The following is a 13,851-nucleotide window of genomic DNA, read 5'->3' as shown; positions in this document are numbered from 1 at the left end:
TTACTAACTAAATCTCCTCAAAGATGCTCTATTAGACGTGTTTCAAAATGCTCAAACCATCTAAGTAGTTCCTCTCTTATCTTGTTTTCATCCGATCTTGCTCCTAAACTATTGCGTATATGTTCGTTTCTTACTTTATCTTTTAATGTTAAACCACTCATTCGATAAGAAACATATAAAGAATAATTAGTATTTTTATCTTTAAATTTCTTATTGTTTTCTATCTTATTTCTAAAAACAAATGTTATGAGAAGTTGTTATTTTAGTCTTTTGAACGTAATGCATCTTATATTATAGCATTTTTATAATTATTATGATATTTAAAGTAATAAATTGTCATAATACAACGTTTCGTTTGTTTCAGCATAATAGCTATTGGTTGTAATAAGATGAAATATAATTTAAATTTTTAGAATTAATGAATAGTTATTCTTTATATATTGCTAATTATTTCATTTAACATGTAATAAGAAAAGAATAGACATATCCATGAAATTTGAGAACAGTTATTTCTTGTCTGTTCCTAATTATTTCGTTCAACATGTTATAAGAAAGGAACAAACATTTTCATTGTTATTTGTTTTATAGCAACAACATAATTTTTTCAATAACTAATTGTAACTAACCTATTTAAATTGATCTATTCTTAACAATAGACATTCTGCAAACCAAAGGAAACATAAATATAAAAAAAAAAATGTGAATTAATATTGCTGTTATATTATAATAATATAATCATTAAATTATATAATAGCAATTTAGATGTGTATATATATATTGTTGTTTATATCCATAAGATGATGATCTGATACTTTATTTTTATCTAAAAATAAATATTTTCACATATCATTACTGGTTATATTATACTTTGATAATCTTATTAAAATGCTTGACAAAATTGATTCCCAAGATTTCTACAAGGCGACTAAAACAAAAGTACTCAAACTTCAAATGATCCTATAGCCCGTGACCTGTCGTTTTTTTATTTATATTTTTAGCCCGTGACCTGTCGATCAAATAGTGAAAGAAGAGTTTTGCAAATGAAACATGCATGGAGCAGCTGTCACAGTTTCTTCACAACGATCTCAATGTACTAACCAAACAATCCTACTAGCCCCACCTTATGAGAGATTCTTCAATGCCTCAATATTGTCATTAAATCTCGTAGAGAGCAGGACACAGAGCAACCCTTCGACTGGTTGAAGTTGTCATAATCATTTTTGGTATACCAGAAGAGGTAGTGCTTCATCCATTTCTGTTTTGTGTTGGCGGCAAGGTAGACTCACTGTTTTTGGGAATTAGCCTGGTGGGTGAAGGAAGAAAGAAAGAAACTGTGGAGAAAAATTCTGTATATTTCTTTATATCTAATTGTATAATAGAAGATCTATTTATATGCAAATGAAGCCAAACAATAATAGAAAGATAATAAATATATAAAGAATCAAATCATAATAAAATAAACATAAAATCAGAATATTCTAACATATGTTCTAACATCCCCCCTCAAACTCGAGATGATGAAGTCAACTTGAGTTTCGAAACAAGTTCACGTAGCTGATTAGGGGGATGAGACTTCGTGAAAATATCAGCAAGTTGATCTTCAGAGGAGATGGATCGAAGATGTACGGTGCCTTGCTGAAAGTGGTGCCGAATGAAGTGACAATCAATTTCAGTATGCTTGATATGCTCATGAAAGACATCATTGTGAGTGATCTAGGTGATGCTTCGATTATCACAATAAAGAGGGGAACTAGTCGTTTGAGGAGCACTCATGTTTGTCAAAAGCCATCGTAACCATGAAAGTTCAGTTGTAGTATCAGCAAGGGCACGATACTCAGTCTCAGTACTGCATTGGGCAACATCAGTCTGCTTTTTACTATGCCAAGAAATGAGAGAGGTGTGAAGTAAGAAACAATAACCCATGGTGGAGCGACGATCGGTAAGGTACGAAGAACGACAGCATAGTGAGTAGAGCGAGGTGCACTCATAAACTGGCTAACCAAGTGAATCGCATAGGAAATGTTTGGGTGGGTAAGAGTGAGATAGATGAGACTACTGACCAGTTGTCTATACAGAGTAGCATCTGGAAGAGATTCACCATCAGTAAGAAGCCTAATATTAGGCTCAAGTGGAGAAGTGCATGTTTTGCTGTTGGTCAAGCCTGCTTTGGAAACCAAGTTAGGCACGTACTTAGCCTGAGAGAGATAATAACCATCTGAATTGGAAATAACCTCATGACCAAGAAAGTAGTTAAGCTGCCCTAAGTCCTTCATCTCAAAATTTTGACTCAAAAAGTGCCGAAGATCGCGAATACTAGAGAGATCAATTCCTGTAATGATCATGTCATCAACATAAAGAAGGATAAGAATCATACCAGCACCAGTGGTGAAGAAAAAGTGTAGAGTCATAGGCACCAGCGACAAAGCCCTACTGAGCAACAACACAACTAAATTTAACAAAACAAGGCTCAAGGAGCCTATTTGAGGCCGTAGAGAGCATGACGAAGATGGAAAACTCTGCAAGGAGGATGATCATAGCTAGGTGGAGGATGCATATAAACTTCCTTAGCAAGGTCACCATTCAAGAATGCATTTTTGACAACCATCTGAAACAGTTGCCCATGACGTATAACACCTACTACAAGCAAATATCGAATAGATGTAAGATGAGCAATAGGAGCAAAAGTCTCCTCATAGTCAACACCATAGTCCTGAGAGAAACCCTTTGCAATAAGGCGAGCTTTGTATCATTCCACTGATCCATCTGACCGACCTTTGATTTTGTAAACCCGCTTACATCCAACTGCAGACTTCCTAGAAGGCAAATCCACCACGTCCCAAGTATGAGTTTTAGTGAGAGCATTTAGTTCATCAGACATAACTTTTTGCCAAAGAGGGCTAGCACTAGCCTCATGATAACTATGAGGTTCATGAAGAGTAGCAAGGGCATAATAACAATGATAATCTTGAAGATGAGAAGGAGGGGCTCTTACTTTAGTGGATTGACGGAGTGCAGGTATCTGGACAGGCTTGGGTGCAGTTGATGTGTAAGGACCCGAATTTAAAATGGAAATTTGAGTAATAAGAGAGAGGGAAATAGAAATAGAAACAGATGGAGGCCGTAGACTTCCGCGTTCGTCGACAACATTGCATTTTTGGACGGAAAAGAAGAGGGAATGGAAACAAAATAAAATAAAGAAGGAAGCTGCCAAGCTTCGTCGACGAACACAGGGTTTCGTCGACGAAGGCTTCAGAGATTTCATCGACGAACATAGGGCTTCGTCAACGAGAAAATGTCGAGAGGGGGTTTCTGAGCTGACTGAATTTCGTCGACGAGGAGTGGATTTCGTCGACAAAATTTGTGAAGAACTCGTCGACGAAGGTCGGGCTCGTCGACAAATTCTACTGTATATATGTATGAAAAATCTAGGGAAAATATCATTTTGAAGAAGCCTCTCTCTCTCTCTCCTCTCTCTCTCTCTCTCTACGACTCTCTATCCCTTCTCTCTTCGTTTTCGGCCTCACTAGTCGTCGGATCGACAATCCGAAGCTGCCACGATGATCCTAGCGGAGATCTCCATAAGTCTGCCGGGGCGGATCATAAGGAAAACGAAGTTGGAAATCATCCCAAAATTGAGGTAAGACTTTTGAAGCAAAATTAGACTTTATGGTAGTTATAGAAATTGATGTATACATGAAAATACTGATGTTTAGTACTAGGGATTTTAAGTTTTAGGGTATTTAGTAGGAAATCCTACGGGGGTCAGGTTAGGAAATTTGAGGGGCTTTCTCAGTAGTCAGGTAAGGGAGTAAATTAAAGTAGTTCTTTTCCATGCAAACTATTATTGATTATGAGTAGATTTATTTTTAGAAAAGCATATGTTATATTGTTTATTATGAATGAAATGTACGATTGGGAAAATACTGCTATGATGATTAAAATGTATATGTTTGTATGAGATGTCAGAAAATCATTATTTTAGAATATGAAGTATAACTTTTAATAGAGCATGTGTGGCATGAATATTATTTTACGTGAAATGGGGTATGATATGAATGTTAGTAAGAGTAAAACACATTTTCAGGTATTTTGGAGAGATGGGTTATGTTATATTGAGTTAACGAATATATGATAAATGAGTTATTTTCAAAATGTAAATACCTGAAATGTATCTAGCGCAAGGCCAAATTTATGTTATCGGCACGAGGCCGTATTTACGATTTTGGCGTGAGGCCATATATTTATGTTATTGGGCGAGACTGTATTTACTATGATTTTGGCATGAGGCCGTATCTATGTTTCGGCACGAGGCCGTGATGATATTATGTATGTTCATGTATTATATGTTATTACAGTCAGGATGTTAGTTTAGTTCAGTTCAGGGCTTGGTACCGTAGCTATATGTGTAGATCAGATATCTACTTCAGATTAGTGTTAACCGTCCCACGAGGGGATGAGAGATGGATAGTCAATGTGGCTTTTAATAGAGTGTGGACGTCCACTTGGTAGTCCGGACCAGGGTGTGGCGGGCCCATCGTACTTACAGACATATTTGATTCGGCAGTGGTTGGCCAGCCATTGTCGGGTCCCGCCTTCGGGCTGCACAACCTGTCATGGGGGGTAACACATGACATTAGCTAGCTATTCATCCTGGGTATATTTTCAGTACTACAGTTACAATTGATGTTTTTATGTATGTTATTACAGTGATAACAGATGCTTATGTATGCTATGATTTATTAACAAATATGAATGTACATGATCATCCAGTATAATATTATGATTATTACTAGAGTTATGAAATGTACTGTATATGTATAAGCACTTTAAATGTTCATGTTGCCACACAGCTGTATTTAGTTTATTTTTCCTTACTGAGAAGTGTCTCACCCCCAACATTAATTAACTTTTCAGGAAACCCAGAGAGACCGGCGGGTCAGGACCGCCGTTGAGTGATTGGTGCTTCCCTACTAGAAGGGTAAGCATTGAACTAGGACTAGGAGATTTTTGTTGTATGGTCCTAGTGTTGTTTTTGACTTTTGGAGAATGCACATATAAATAGTATATTAATGTTAATAGAAAGCTCTGGTATTATGCATTATGGTTGGATGATGGTGATTTTATTTTACTGTTGCTATGTTTTTCCGCTGTGTTTGATAGGTATCCCCGCTACCCATGGGTTCGGGTTGACCATTTGATGTATTTCATTATATTTTTAATGAGGGACGTTACATGATGTATTAGGAGTATCAGCAGATGTATTAGATGACTTAGGAACAGTTGAAGAAGGAACGTTTGAGGAGCTTAGCATCTCTGCAAAGGAGTTAGGGACTAAAGCAATAGATGGGTCAGTAAAAATAGGAGCATAACTGGAAGAGGACTGCGGAAAAGGAGAAATACTTATAAACATCTTATGTTTTCCAAAACTCCACATGACGAGAAATACGAAGACGCTTGGCTATGGGATCATAGCAATAATAACCTTTTTGAGTGAGACGATAACCAAGAAGACAACAGAGACTAGATCATGGTTCAAGTTTGGTGCGTTTGTGTGTAGAAAGAGTGACAAAACAAATACAACAAAAAACTCGAAGTAATGAATAGTTAGGGACCTTACCATAAAGAAGCTCAAACGGACTTTTATTGTGTATAGTGGGTAAGGGAACACAATTGATGGTGTAGACAACAGTAAGAGCAGGTTCACCCCAAAAACGTTCTGGAAGAGAAGCAGAGATGAGAAGTGCTCTTACCATATCCATAATGTGACAATGTTTACGTTTTGCTCAACCATTTTGTTATGAGGCGTATGGACAAGAATGGTGAGATACTATCCCATTTTGCTGTAAGAGGGTAAGAAACGACTTATTCTTATATTCCATGGCATTATCTGAACAAAAAGTTTTAATGGTACAAGAAAATTGAGTTTGCACCATTTTGTGAAAATTTTGGTAAACATTTGTGAGTTCAGACTGATACTGTAAAAGATAAATCCAAGTATAACAAATGTAATCATCTATAAAGATAACAAAATAACGAGATCCCCCCTCATTTGGAGTCAGAGCGGGACCCCAAATATCAAAATGAACTAAGTCAAAAGGTGTATAGGAAAAAAATTCACTTTTATTAAAAGAAAAATGTATCTATTTTCCAAGACAACATGAAACACAATCAAAAGACTGAAAACTAACAGAACCTAAATGACCCCGAGAGGCCAAAAAATGGACACGTGGAAGTGAAGCATCACCCAATCGGGAGTGCCACAAACTAGAAGTGACCGCGATAGCAGCCATGGATGTTGTTGTTGAGGAAGGAATTTGCTAAGATAAGAGCTCGAAAAGACGTCCAACTTAAGGCCTGTCCCAAGCAGCTGACCCATATGTGAATCCTGTACATCAACACACTTGTTAAAGTGTTGGAATTGGTGTATCCTCAAGAGGGTGGGGGTGAATTGGGTATTTAAAAATTTATTCATAGGTTCAATTCAAATCCACAATCAGTGTCGCTCAACCTAGGGTCTATTTAAGCAAATACCAATTTTCCAACAATGTAAAACTGAGCAGATAAATAAACAAATATAGCAGGCTCAGTATTTTTCAATAATTCTCAATAATGAAAACATTAACATTCAAGTGCAAAAATTAAATTGTGGAAATTAAAATCAAACACAAGAAATGTTATTGGGGTTCGACCAAACTTGCCTACATTCCCGCCTCAAGCTCACAAGCAAGAGGATTCCACTAAGGCTCGCTTAACGGGTGGAGCGACACCGATTACAACACCTTATCAGGATGGTGCACCTAGTTCTCTTAATCGGGTCTGAACCAGTCTGGTGCTCTCCTAACCAAGTCTGAGTAATTTGGGACTATTAACAGGGCTAGTCTCCCTCTTCCAACCACATGTTGAGAATACAACATATAATCAAATATTTTTGTACAAATGTAATGCTTCTAATACAAGCAGATGATATACAATAGTATGCTCAATACACTCTTATATGGTAAAGATTTATGCTCAGTAGAGTTTATGTGAATAAGTGTATCTCTCAAAAGAAAGTATATGAAATATGTGAGAGATAATAATCTTTGAGTTGAAAGAAACTTATATTAAGAACACTTCAAAGATGTAATGCGTGCAATAAAATCTCCAAAATGTTTTCAAGATAAAGTATAGGAGACGTTGGTTATGGCTTACAAAAATTAATTTTAGCAATATGCACAAGAAGAGCTCTTGAGTCTTGCAATCAATTTGCCAAAAGACTCACAAGCAATTAAGAGATTTTTCCAACGAAAATTTATCAATATGAAATAATATGGAAAAATCTCAAAGCTAACTCTCAAGAGGGTTTTTCAAAATGTATGAGTATGAGAGATTATTAGCTTAGAACTGATATATGAATAGTCACACAACAATAAAACCAAACACTCTTCAAGTTGCAATGAAATTGCAAATGAAAAGGATAAGCAAATAGAACTCTCTTATTTTAAAATACTTTTTGTAATAAAAATAAAAGAGAGTATAAGTGTATGCTTGATTTTGAAAAATTTTGAGAGAAAATCTGGCTAATCTTATGTCTAATCAAGTTCCTAATCAGGAAAAATGAGAGAGTATTTATAGGTTTTCAAAAAAATATAACCGTTGGGGACACAACTGATATTTTTGAAAAGTTTAATTAAAAATTAATCCTGATTACTCGCGGTAAAAACTTACGAACTCAAGAGGTTCGGTCGCCCGATGCTTAGAGTCGGTCGCCCGAACAGACACAAAAATTTTGCCTTTTAAGTTGGGTTCAATTGGCTGTGTACAGTACAGGTCGGCCGAACCAAGGCGATTTTTCAAACCTTCGTAGGTTCAGGTGCCCGTGAGTATTGGTCGGTTTTCCGAGTGGATAAGGTCGGTTGACCAAGGTATTTTAAAACTAAATAATCGGTCGCATGGGGATGGTAGAAAAAGTCAGCTTTTAAGGTCGCTCGATCGTGGAAGTTTAGTTCAAAAGTCGTTCGGTTGCCTAAGCCAAGTCAAAGATTTGACTTCTGACAGATTCAGTCAACTGAGGTGTTTATAACGCCATGATTCGGTCGACTGAGATTTGACTTCTAACAGATTCGGTCGACTGAGGTGTTTATAACGCCATGGTTTGGTCAACTGAGGCTTTTTAACTAAGCCAAAAAATCAAGCGTCAATCGACCTTTGTGCTAAGGTTTTTGGGTCCTAGTGGTTCGTCTATGGTCTTTTGTGTTTAGAGCATTCAACCCTTATCATGCATGAGATGCAAATATTACAGACGATAATATTACAGACCTATAAATATAAACTAAATGCAATTCCAACAAGAAATTTCATGTCTTCTTCTTTTGCTCTTTGTTTTCCCATGGAATTCGCTAGGAGTGCGTGGGCTTTAAGTCCTTTCTGGCTTCCATTCCTTTAATCACATGTGCATGCCAAGACATAGACCTGTTCAAACACTGAATATACACATGAGAAACATGTGCTTTGTTAGAATCAAAACAGAGATCGGACTCAAAAAGTCAATGTAGAGAATTTCAGGTTAAAACCTAACTCACAAACTTGTCCAATGGAAAGTAGATTGAAGGATAACTTAGGCACAAGGTAAGTATCACTAACAGATAAATTAGAGGTAGAAGTAAACCATACGTGACTAATAGGCATATAGGAACCATCAGCAGTATATATGGTAGGATTGGGAGAAAGAGCGGTTTTATGAGAGAAATAGGTGGAATCAGATGTCATATGATTACAGCAGGCAGAGTCTACAAACCACTGAGATTTACTTGGGGTGACGGACAAGGTAGTGGAGGGATTGGGACAAAACCTAGTGAATTAAGTCTTTCACGTCAGCTGCAATGAGAGAAAGGGACTGAGATGGAGTCTCGAGTGTAGAGGAAGCTGATGGAACGAGCGCAGTTGTTTGTTAGGAAGCTTGTTGCTGCTTAGAATACTGGAACTTGTACATTCATTGATGGTATGACCATTACATTTACACCACTTGCAAAACCAGTTTTGGAGGTAGATTGGGATGATGAACGACCAGTGGAAGACAATGGAGTACCACGAGAAGTAGTGGCAAGGACCATTTTAGGAGATTGCATCTTCATAGTGGAACGACGAGTTTATTCAAAGATGAGTTTAGAAGCTGCATCATCTAAAATCGGAAATGGTTAACAATGAAGAAGAGAGGCTCGAGTAGATTCAAAATCATCCCGAAGAGCCATCATAAAGTGTATAAACTTCCGTCGATCAAGCCAAGTAGCAAACGTTTGAATGTGATGGGGATCGACATGCGTTGCCCATATCTTTTGTAGATGATACGATATGTGGACGACCTCTAGATGTCCACATTTCCTTTGCCGACATGTTGACACATGGAAGATCTCCGAATGCCCCTTTTTGTTTGTTGCTATGCAGGAACTTCATGGAGTATCTAGAAGAAGTTTCAGTGTGAGAAAGACTTGGATTGAGATACCGAAGCAAGCTCGAGATCAAGTCCCATTGTGGGCCCCACACATTCTTGTGGCCCCACACGGTTCCATATTAGGCCCCATGTGGCTGGGCCTCCCCTTTGACATGTAATTGCATATTTAAAGTTGTAATAAGTATTGAGTCAACTTAGCTTGCTAGTGTGTTTAGTATTTATTAGGTTTAGTAAGTTGTGTTGAAGTATTTATTGTGTCTTGTAATTTGTCTTAATTAATTTTCTTGTCTCCCATGCTTACATGGGAATTGTTTGTTTTCATTTACTTTGTCCCCTATGCCAGCTTAAGATAGTTATGGTTGCGTCTTCCCCTTCCCCATGTTAAGTCTCTTATATATATTTCCATTGTAAAGAGCTGGAATAGCAGAGTATTAATTATTGTTATTGAAATTAAAGAAAAGACTTTGTCTTTGTAAGCTTGTCTAAGCTTGTTTCGATCCTTGTGATTGAGTGGCGAGAGGCTACATCCGTTCTCCTTAGAGATCAGTTGGTGTGAGACCAATATTTATCCAGCATCTCCATTCATTCCCCTCTTTCACGACCTCCATCCATCATCCACACGACCATTACCAAATTACCCCCCCACACGGCCAACAAACCATCATTTATTTGTTGAATATATATATCCAAATATTAAGTGTGCCAAAGAATTTCAAGTGCTAGTCTAACTCTTAAAGAATATCATCAAGGTATCCTTTATAGTTATTGATAGCTTCAGTGTTTGTTTGGACCATTCAGCTAAACAACAACGTCATTGCAACTTCAAGCTTGAGTAAGGAATTCCAAAGTGTGTTCTGAATTTGTGTGAATTGAACTGAACCATCTTTCCTTAACCCTTGAAACACTGGAAAAACCCCTACTTGAAGCCCCATAAGCTCTAGGTGCGAAATCACCTTGAATCCTTACATTTTAGTTCAAACCCATAGCAGGTCAGTCACCTAATCCCGACGGTCAGTTGGATAAAACCTGGGTCAGGCGACTAACTCTGATGGTCAGTTGACTAACCTGTTACTGACTCTCAGTATTCTGTTTGAAATCTCAGTCAGTTGATTGAGGTCCTTCTATCAGTTGGCTGACCCAACAATGCCACTCCAGAAATTTGTTTTTAAATTCTTCAGGCGACTGACCTTTAATCCACAGTTGACTGTAGTTGCCCAAATTCTTAAATTAATTTCAATATTATTTCACATTGTTTAAAGCCTTGCTTAAACTTGTGTAATCCCATGCTTGAAATCTAAACTCCCATGTTTAAAAAGAGCATATCTGAGCTATTAGAATTTGATCACTATTGATACTTGCTAGCTTTAAATCAATTGTGGGAATATTGTTTGTTAAGCTTAGAATTTAATTCTTGAAACATTGAAATTGCATCTTTCCGCATTTAACTTAATATCTTTATGAAAGAATCAATTGGGACTTATTTCTGAGCTGCATCATACACATTTTCAAAATCCCAAAACATGTGAGATATGACATGCTTTATTGTGTTTATATTGATAATTGAATTCTTAATTTAAAGTGTTTGAGTGTATATGCTTGCTTGTGAGGGTTGAAATTGGTAGGACTAGGTCACCCATCCCCGTCATACATCATCTTGGGGGTGTTACCATCCCGTCTTGCATCAGAATGTCTTTAGAACATTCCAATTTTGGATCTGAGGCAGATAATTGTTCCCAAAGATGATTAGTCTGAGAATAAAAATCAACAATAGATTGAATTGGTTCTTGACACATCTAATAAAGTTTAGCATCTAGCTGAAACTCCAAGGAAGCATCATAGGTATAGTTGTAAGAATCCGAACGGTGACATGTGAGTTTAAATAATAAAGAGAAGGGTAAAATTGGAATTTGAGCAGGCTTCGTCGATGAAGCTAGATTTCTTCGACGAAGGCTTTGTTCTGCTCGTCGACGAAGTTCAGAGGCTCGTTGATGAGGAGAAGCTGAGAGATTTCGGGAAACTGGGGATCTCAGGCTCGTCGACGAGGTCACTGTCTCGTCGACGAACTGACTACAGGGCCTCATCGATGAAGTCACCATTCATCGACGAGGGCAGCCGGGTCAAAGGGCTATAAATATCCTTTCTCATTTCTTAATCACTAAGAAAACTAAAATCCTCCCCCTCTCTCTCTATAACTCATCCTACTCTCTCTCTCTCTCTAGATTTCTTCGCTGTTCGTCGTTGGAATCGACGATCTGACATTGCCACGAGGATCAGGTAAGGATTCTTTACAAAACCTATGGATCGGAATCCCATTTGCAGAGATTTTCAGGTTTCGGCTTAAAATCAAGGTAAGACTCGCTTTTCTTTTCTGATCTAGTAGTTTGGTAGAGGACGGAGTCGTGAGTATTTTTTATACTGTGTTTTGTAGATTATGAGAACTCGGTTCGCTGTTTAGGAGCCATAGAGTTCGGGATTGATCTTTTAGGGGAAAGGTAAAAGGAATCTGTTTATGTCGACTATTTTTTGAAATCGGACTCGATAGAACTGTGGTTCACGGTCCCGTGTGTGTTTTGGCTACTCATTTGGGGGGATCTAACGGGGAAAACTATGAGTTTTTCATGATTACAGTTTTGGAAAAAAAAGGGGTATTGGGCTGCATCCTTGGTTTGTTGAAAACCGTATGTATATGATGATTTTTACTGTGATATAAGGATGACCGTGCCTTGACTTGTTTTAAACTGTATGTGTTTGGAAAACCATGATTTTAGATTACCAAATGGGTGTGGATTGTTTGGTTATATGAGCATGCATGTTTGTGTTGTATTTTGGTTGAAATGCTAGTAGGAACGAAGTTTTGAATTTGTTCCAGGCACTGAGAGTGTCTGGCTCTATATTTGAGGGCGTATGAAATCGCTGACCATAGGTTGGCAGAGCGTCCGATTCTATATCTGAGGGCGTAAGCCTATCCCGACTGATCGCCGAAGGGTATGGATCCACTAGTTAGTGCCGGTACAAAGCCATAGGAGTCTGGGACTGGCAATGTGCCGGTGGCGCCGTGTTTCGCGGGTTGGCTACGGGCCAATGTCGTATGTCACGGGCCGGCTTTGGGCCGAAGGGTGTGACGACACCGAGATTGCTTGATCATGTGTGTGTGCATGTATGCACTGTTGTGAAATTGGTACTGGAACTATATTTAACTGTGTATGTATTGCGTCATGATAACACTCAAATGCCACACACCGATATAACCTACATTCTTCCTTACTGAGAGGTGTCTCACCCTTGCTGCACGTACATATTTTTAAGGTCCTTCGAGTAACCAGAACTAGCGCCCTTGTGTTGGGAGCATAGTGGCCGGTGCGGGTAGCGCTTGGGTAAGTGCTAAGACTTTTGTTTCGCGGGTTGCTGTTTTGGGGTATGCTGGCACCCATATGTACATTTTGTATGTATGGAGCCTGGACTTCGTTTTGTTTTGTATAGACTTTGGTATGATACAGTACTTGTATAGAATGACCTTTTCCACTGTGTACATTTTGTATGCTGTATCGTTGTTATTTGTATGATACAGGGACATGTTAGGTTACTAATTCACCCCTGGGTCCCATTTCTAGGTTCGAGGCATGACAGCTTGGTATCAGAGCTAACCAGGTTGCTAGGTCTTGTTGACTAGTTGTAGCTATGTGTACATACCAGAGTATAGGATATTGGATGTGGGTAGAGTTGGTTGAGGGTTGTTCCATTGCTAGACCGAGACTTGTCGGCGGTATTCCGTGTTTTTCCTAGAATGACGATTTCAGTAAAAGAAGGGTAGACCATTGATGACTTTCGTGTCGGTGTGATAGGACATACTTGGACCTGGCAGGGAGTAGTTAACACGATTAGTTGTAGGTAATTGTGTTAGCTGTATGTGTTGTGTTAGCTGTATGACCTGGGAAGTGGCTCCGAGGAGACTACGAGTGATGACTCTCCATTTGTGCCTCAAGTTTTGACGAGGTAGGTTTTGAGGGAGATCAGGTAGAGTGTGAGGAGACGCGAACACTCTCCTATTGCTATGGGGTGCACCATTGAGAGGTTCACGTGCATGCATCCTCCGACTTTATCTAGGGGACATGACCCAACGATAGTGGAGGACTGGGTCGAGAAGACCAAGAGGATTCTGGAAGTCCTCCACTGTACAGATGAGTAGAGAGTCCTATACGTTACCATCCAATTGTCTGGGGAGGCGGGGCGTTGGTGGACTGCCGTGAATTTGCTGGAAAGGCAAAGAGTCGGTGTTTCGAAGATGTCTTGGAGCCGTTTCAAGGAGGTATTCTTTAAGAGATACTTCTTGGCCTCCACTCGTGATGCGAAGGTGGATGAATTTTCTGCTGTCATAGGGAGATATGACGGTGCAAGGGTATGTTGCTCGGTATATAGAGTTA

The 13,851-nt window shown here is 38.6% G+C and overlaps 1 protein-coding gene across 1 annotated transcript; it reads right to left on the bottom strand.

The window, feature by feature from the left end:
* Positions 1-1,778: 1,778 nt before the first annotated feature.
* LOC131145681 (uncharacterized mitochondrial protein AtMg00810-like) lies at positions 1,779-2,408 on the bottom strand. The gene has a single exon (XM_058094880.1). It carries the CDS (start codon positions 2,406-2,408, stop codon positions 1,779-1,781), a length of 630 nt encoding a protein of 209 aa, XP_057950863.1.
* Positions 2,409-13,851: the final 11,443 nt, after the last annotated feature.

Source organism: Malania oleifera, chromosome 13 (genome assembly GCF_029873635.1).
Source record: "Malania oleifera isolate guangnan ecotype guangnan chromosome 13, ASM2987363v1, whole genome shotgun sequence".
Classification (NCBI taxonomy): Eukaryota; Viridiplantae; Streptophyta; class Magnoliopsida; order Santalales; family Ximeniaceae; genus Malania; species Malania oleifera.
The sequence above is the reverse complement of the archived record's forward strand: the minus strand, read 5'-3'. Positions and strand labels throughout refer to the sequence as shown.